The sequence below is a fragment of the Triticum urartu genome, chromosome 2 (assembly GCF_003073215.2).
Source record: "Triticum urartu cultivar G1812 chromosome 2, Tu2.1, whole genome shotgun sequence".
Classification (NCBI taxonomy): domain Eukaryota; kingdom Viridiplantae; phylum Streptophyta; class Magnoliopsida; order Poales; family Poaceae; genus Triticum; species Triticum urartu.
Genome location: NC_053023.1, coordinates 223,260,353 through 223,267,660, shown reverse-complemented (window position 1 = coordinate 223,267,660; position 7,308 = coordinate 223,260,353). Strand labels below are relative to the sequence as shown.

At 43.4% G+C, this 7,308-nt stretch overlaps 1 protein-coding gene across 2 annotated transcripts; it reads right to left on the bottom strand.

The window, feature by feature from the left end:
- Positions 1-929: 929 nt before the first annotated feature.
- LOC125536868 (elongation factor Tu, mitochondrial-like) lies at positions 930-7,080 on the bottom strand. 2 transcript variants are annotated; one of them, XM_048700146.1, is made up of 8 exons: positions 6,277-7,080; positions 6,109-6,184; positions 5,544-5,555; positions 4,638-4,876; positions 3,925-4,550; positions 2,488-3,591; positions 1,738-1,833; positions 930-1,296 (listed from the first exon to the last, which is right to left on the bottom strand). In XM_048700146.1, exons 1-5 carry the CDS (start codon positions 6,305-6,307, stop codon positions 4,480-4,482), a joined length of 429 nt encoding a protein of 142 aa, XP_048556103.1. In that variant the 5' UTR covers positions 6,308-7,080; the 3' UTR covers positions 930-1,296; positions 1,738-1,833; positions 2,488-3,591; positions 3,925-4,479. The 2 variants fall into 2 exon arrangements, with proteins under 2 accessions (XP_048556103.1, XP_048556104.1); XM_048700147.1 differs by having other exon boundaries at positions 2,488-4,035; positions 4,133-4,550.
- Positions 7,081-7,308: the final 228 nt, after the last annotated feature.

Below are 7,308 nucleotides of genomic sequence, written 5' to 3'. Positions count from 1 at the left end.
GAGACGGAGGGGGGCCGTGGCAGCCATCCATGGCGCCATGGCCACGGTGGCAGCCATCGGCCGGCTCCCCCTCGCGTACAAGACCACGGCACCCCTCCCCCTGGGACCCTAGGACACCCCTGCCTCTCCCCCATTCCTCCTCGCGCCGCGCCCGCTCGCCTGAAGCCTCGTCACCGCGCCGCCATCGTCCTCGTGGCGACCGGCCTTCCCCGCCAAGCTGACGCGTCCAGGAGCTTCACCACTATCGCCCCCTTCGTCTATGTCGTTGGGTTTGACCGGGGAGGCCCCGTACGCTCGCCATCGCCGTCGTCTGTCACGTACATCGCCGACCGCCATCGACAATTCCCACGGCTCCGGTCCACCCCGGGCTTCCTTGACCGCGCCCACGAACTCTCTGTGAGCTCCTCCTCCATTCCCCCTTGCTTGTGCCCTCGATTCGTTGCAGTAGCCTCCGTCCCCGAGCTCGTCGGAGCTCACGCGTACGCGTATGTACGTACGTGTGTTGCTGCTGCTCATGCGCTGTTGCTGCCGCTGCTGTGCACGCGCGCGGCCTCGCCGCGGCTTGCTATTGCTCACTAACTGTTGTAGCTGCTCGCTGCTTCGCTGCTCTGCCCCCTGCCGCGGCTGCGCTGCTTGCCGCTGCCGCCGCTCTTGCGCTGCCGTCGTTGCTTCCTTGCTCTGCTGCGTGCTGCTGCTGCTAGCATTGCTTTGCTGCTACTAATGTCGCCTGCAATCGCCGGCTGCTGCTGCTGGTGGCCATGGCCACGGCCATGGCCAAGGCCGTGTGTGGTGTGTGCGTGTGTGCACAACCAGCCTCATGGTTGTGCCACCAGGCCGGCCCTTGTTTAGTACTAGAGGCTGGGGTGCGCCCAAGGCGCGCCTCCTGTGCGATCCTTTGCGCACTTGCCTTGGTAGCGAAGTTGTGCACATGCTCCAACATGTAGGCGGTCTCCAAAAGAGAAGCAGAGTTCATCGGACCATCACAACACGGAATCGTCAAGTCATATATAGAAGGCAGGTCCTATTGACGATGTTATGCCTAGAGTCTGGTTGGTGAAGGAGAGGCGGCGCCCTTCCTTGCAGTTGAAATGGAAGAAGCACATGTCACCCTCTTTTGATGTTGGCGTGATGGCGAAACCATGACAGTTCGTCATGATGTGGTGGCCCTCTTGTCGGTTCCAAGCATGTAGCGACTGTCGCAGCTCACGGTTCCGTCTCCGAGCTTGTGTGGCAGTGTGTCATCATCTTTGTGATGTATTTCTGCAGCTTGTCCTGGGTGTACTCCATGTGAAAGTACTGTGAAGACAAAGAGTAACAGTTAGTTCATGACAAGACTTCTTCTCAAACATTACAGGTTAGAACTTGTGTAGTATTTGCTCAGCTAGAACACATGCAGTAATAAAATATTATGCAAAAGAGAGTTCAGTGAATGTCAGTGAGCATAACAAGTTATTAGAGTGAGAAAGAATGACGGCGAAAGAAAATCAACATTGTAGATAGACATAGAAAACCAAATTTGTCATTTTCACATAGACAATGGGCATGGCAGTAAAGCACCAACATTGGTGTTGAAAAATTGAAGTGAAAACTGTAGATATTCCGTGACAATCAATCAACATTTTTTTATGAGAAAAAATGATAAGAAGTGACACTCTACAATACGGAGATATAACTTGCTACATAATGAAGTTAGTAAACATTAGCTTTATGAAGAGCAGGCTATGATTTTGAACATACCATGCATTGCCCTGGTTTGGCAAATGTCTTGCTGATGGTGCAGACATAGTATTTGATCTTTGGCCTCTTCTTCCATAGCTAATGTAGAAGTCTCACCTACAAAATAAAGCAGATGAAAGATACATTAGTGTCAAAAAAACATCCTACATTATGGGATGGAGGGAGTAATAAATACTTCTAACATGTTTACTTCAGTATAGTGGATCCTACTTATCCAATGACCCATATATCTCAAATAGTATTAGCTTAAAATCTCATGCAATAGTGAACATCCAGCATATTCTCCAAAGTTACAGAATATAATAGGTTCAGAGAGAGAGAGAGAATATGTCCATGATGATGACCAAAAAACTTCAGGTCAACATCCAAACATACATAATTATAGCTTGAAGATAATTACAAAGAAGATTTTCAGTGGCAGACATAGCAAGCAAATTATCCACCGAATGCTTCATTGCATGTTATCTGCTGATCACATAAGAAACAACATGAAACAGGGAGTGCCATGTGGCAGGTGTTGTTTCTCGGCTTTATGTTTTGACCTCACATTGATTGGTGCTTGCCACTGTACTTCCTCTATTATAATCATCATGTTTGTGTATTTCAAAGTCTCTGGTGTGTAGATCATGTAATCCTTGCAAGGAAAGATAAATAATTGCAATATCTGCAATTAAAAAAAGGATTTGGCAAGAAGGGAATAGGTTCCTATAGAAGGATAAGAGAAAGCTTCCATGACAAGTGGGATCTCACCTTTACAGTTGATACAGAAGGATGGCTGAGCATAATATTTCTCTGGATCCTCGTCTCTAAACCTATTGGAAATTTTTTACATCACCATATATTAAGATCAAGGGCTTATGGATTAAAGAACAATGGATAACACATAAATAAAGCAGGAAGTGCTTTTAAAAATGTGAGTTTTGATATGCAATAAATATTCAGCCTAATAGCTGAGGACATAAAGACCAGTTTACTGAAAAATTCATCACTGGGACATATGCAATAACGAACCTCAAATGCAGAATGGAAAGCACCATAAAATTAACTACCCAGAGACAAGTTATTCGTGGCTGTCTGGTTCATTTCTTGTGAGCAACATAACTATTCTTAGGGCATCGCTGTTAGAATGAAAGGCCTAGAGAAATGAAAATTTACAACATAAAATTCAGAAAACTCTTGTGGGAAACATAACTATTCTCTAGTCATCGATGCGATAACTAATAACATTATCTTTTCATCTAAGAGGACTTTACAAATGCAGCAGTAACATATATTCTCAACTTTCTCAAAATGTAAAAAGGGGAAGAAAGCAAAAATGAATAAACAATAACAAATAACATTGCAATGATACAAATTGGTTGACACTTGTTCTTCAGCTTAGACAATCTTGAGCTAAGACATCTTTTACATATTGAAATGCATGCTGCATGGTCATCTGTAGATCCTTTGGTCTAGACATGTCCAAGATTAAGAACCAAACAAGGAAACTAAGCAACTTAATTGCTTTTTACATTGTCTCTAGCATGGTTCGAGGAACATAAACATGTACTCCCTCTGTAAACTAATATAAGAGTGTTTAGATAACTAAAATAGTAATCTAAATGCTCTTATATTGGTTTACGGAGGGAGTAGTCAAGTAATGCACCAGATAGAAATAAACCTCAGCAAGTCTACTTCCCTTCCTACCTTCGAACCTAGCATTGCCAACTGTTATTTGATTTTGAATAAAAGGCAGCATACTTGTTGTTGCTGTCGTTGGCCAGTTGTTGGTTTGCTACCACCGGCTTGTAACTACTACCTCTGCGTATCCGAGCCTCGATGGCAGGTCACATGATAGTAGTACCAAGAGTAGAACTGAAAATAAATAACTCGAATAAAATGAAAGCCACAAGTCAAGATCTCTCTTCCATTAACACTAAATCATATTGCATTTTTTCAGCCCAACAAGTTTTTGTAAACTGTACACCACATACTTTTGGACCATATTTTCTTTCTACTATTGTCTATCACAAATGAAAAGCAATACCACATACTTGTATTTCTTAAAAATATACGTGGGCTCCAATAATCATATAATTACACATATCGATCAGACTCGTAAGAAAATTAATGCATCATGTATTTATAGTAAAAGAGGAGATGCACTTGTATAGTGCCAAGAATAAAACATGCATTGTTCTAATATACCTAGCCGAGCCTTCTTCATCAGACATGTCTCATCCTTCATAATTTCATATCTGGCACCTCATCCTCACCTACATCTGAGGTCTCCAAGATCCCATAGTATCCTTAATCAAGCTATTTTGTGGTGGACAACAGAAATCTGAAGATTAGATTCAGAGTGAGAGACGCAAGAGATGTGTAGATGCATGGAGTGTTTGTAGTCATTACTTACTGCTACTTAAATGTTCATCCAATGAGATTTATACTCCCACGAAGTGCATCCGGACGCGTCGGTCTGGACGTTTTACAGGAGGGCATTGGAGATGCACTAATAAGTTGAAGAGATGTTTCTGGCCGTACTCATATTTCAAACGCAAAAGTAGCTAGTGTGTTGCACGCTTCTACTCTACCGACTCCTTTGATTCATAGAAAATTTATTTTAAAACATTGTAGGATTTAGATCCTTAATTTGTTTTTCCTACGGTTGACATTTGATTCACAACATTGTAATCCTTAACAAACAAATCATCAAATTAATTGAGAAGTAAAAAGAGAAAGGTCTGGAACATATTATTTTTATTAGCTCATGATTTCAGCAATGACTCCGGCGCCAACGGTCCCCCCTCCTTCCCTGAGCGCAAATCTTAGCCCTGCAGAGCACATAACAGTCAGATGAAGTTCTTCTCTGCTACTATAAAGCGATTTAGATGACAACGTTTGAATCAATGTAGGTGTACCTGGTTCGAGTGGAACATGCAACATCAACTCGACGATTGCAGTTACGTTGTCACCAGGCATAACCATCTTCACGTCCAGAGGCAACTCGATTTTCCCACGGATGTCAGCTGTCCGGAAGTAGAACTGTGGGTTGTAGTTTGAGAAGAAGGCAGTGTGGCGACCACCTTCATCCTTCACAAGGACGTAAATTTCCACCTCAGACTTTTTGTACGTCTTTACTACCAGGTTTGCACACCACCTGAAATAGTAGGAAATGCCAGCCAGTGAAAACCAATAAAAAATGCAGTACTATTGGAAAAGGCACCAGATAGAGACAGTGTCACAAATATGCAAGACCAAAATGAATCAAAAGTATGCAGCAGCAGATAAAAATGAGAAGGGCAGTGTAAAACAACTGAAGTACAATGCACAAACTGAGATTTTGAACCTGTCAAGGTAAGCTGCTGTTAATCAAACTTGTAAAAAAAATTAGTGAACCGAAGTTTAGCGACTTAGATTCTGATTTTTGGGTCTGTAATAAGGTGTTCGGGGAGCTGTTTTACCCCCTGTTTAGATTCAGAGTCTGTTTTAGACTTTGTTGTTGTGGTACTCGTATGGCTTCACTTTCTTCATTGAAATATGGAGCCGGGGGGAGGCCCCTGATTTTCAAAAAAAGCTGTAGCTACTTTATTTTTGGATGCAACTCTGTATTAGTGAATACCCGCAATAACAATAGAAATTCATTTTTTTGTGTGCAAGCAGAAAGTGCTACATAGTTGGTAGTCAAGTATTAGCAGCAATCGCTTAAATAATTCAATATAAACATGTGTTAATCTCAGATCATTAACATTTTGTCTACTTTACAACATGAAGTGGTATCTAACTTTCAAGGCAAAACTTAGGAAGGCCTTATCCATGCAACTAACCTGCACATATACCTGCATAATAGAATAAGCACACTCATTAGTACAAAAGAATTGGTGTTGTAATTTTCTTAATTCTTGCACCCTCATGAATTCAAACAAACATGTACAGAGTAGAAGATGATATATGATCATAGCCTCCTTGTTGTTTCTCTGTAGATAACTGAATTTTATCAGTTAAGTTCATTTCCTCTTAAAGCGTACAACATAGCTCAATTGATTTCAAATCCATCTTTATACAATGGCACATAACAATCTTTCTCAGAATCTCTAGGAACAAAAAGAAGAACGAACTGAACAATCTCGCTTGTACAGTAAACCTGTCTTTGCTGTTTCTTTGCACATAACTGAATTTCAAACGGCACAAACAGGTTCAGTTCATCTCGTTTTAAAGCGTATAGCATAGTAGAATTTATTTCAAATCTATGTGTGTACATTCACACATAACAATTTTCCTCACAATCTCTAAGAAGAAGAAGAAGGACGAACTCAACAAGCTTGCTTGAAATCTCATACAAGAAAAAGCACAATAAACTGAAGCAGCAAGGAAAAGCGCTGAAAACCGAACCTCAACAGAAAGATGATCCTCTGAGCAGATGAAACAGCAAGGCAAATCTGTGAGCTGGGGTCGATTAGTGCGATTTCTGAAAAAAGATAAACAAATGTAACGTGTCACAGTGAGGGAACATAAGATCAAACAGTTCATGAGCGTGTATGAAATGACACAGGCACGAACCAAAAATCGACACAGAAACATCCATATCCATGGATACGCATCAATAGACCACAAACCATACCATGGTGATGATGACAAGCGCAGAATTCAAAGACAAACAAGATCAGCGATCCATGAAGAACTACAACTCTGACATTCAACCAACAACCACCTGCAACGACAGAACATCCACGACCACTATGCACAACAGCAATAGATCCGAAAAAGAGAAGAATATGTTCGTGTAAGGGAGGGGCAATCTCACCTTCATGGTGGTCTATAGAAGCACAGCAGCGTCGGCAGCCAGTTCATCGCAAAACATTGAGAGGACGGAGGAGAAGGCGTGCGTGACAGCGAGGGTTGAGGCGAGGATGCAGGGACTGACCACCTCACGTGTTGATGGACGGCGACATGAAGCCAGAGGGAGACGACCGTCTCTGCGCTCACGCTCCTGCCAACAACGACGACGCCATGGACCAGTGCTGCCGCTCGAGCTCCTCCTGGGTCGACCTGGGAGAGAGAGAGAGAGCACGGGGCGGCCGCACTCGACGCCGTCCGAGATGAAGATGAAGAGGCGCTGAGGCGATTGGACGCTGAGGTGGGAGAAGAGGCGTTAACGACCACGCGCAGGAGCAGCAGAGGCGGCTGCTGCAGGATTGGGGAGGGGGGAGAAAATTTGGGGCGTGAGCGAGGCGGCGGCGGCAACCCTTGCCGATGTGAAGGAAAAACGAGAGAGATTGGAGAGGAAAGGAGAGGTCGCGTGCATCTGGAGAGAAGGGGAGCGATGACTTGACCGACTCACATAACAACCAATCCCGAGCCGCGTTCGGTTTTTTCTCTCTTCTTATCGCTATGGTCCTCTGCCTACGTGGACAGAGCGAGTGAGCGCCCTTTGCGCGACGCGTAAAGGGTTTAATGTCTAGGCTTAGTTACTAACACTTTAGTGCTCAATTAGAATAATAACAAATGGCAAGTGGTCCCCTCTATTGATTAGCTTTAATTAGTTGATCTAAAAAGACTGAGTCTATGGCAAATGGGCCCCGTGATTAATTA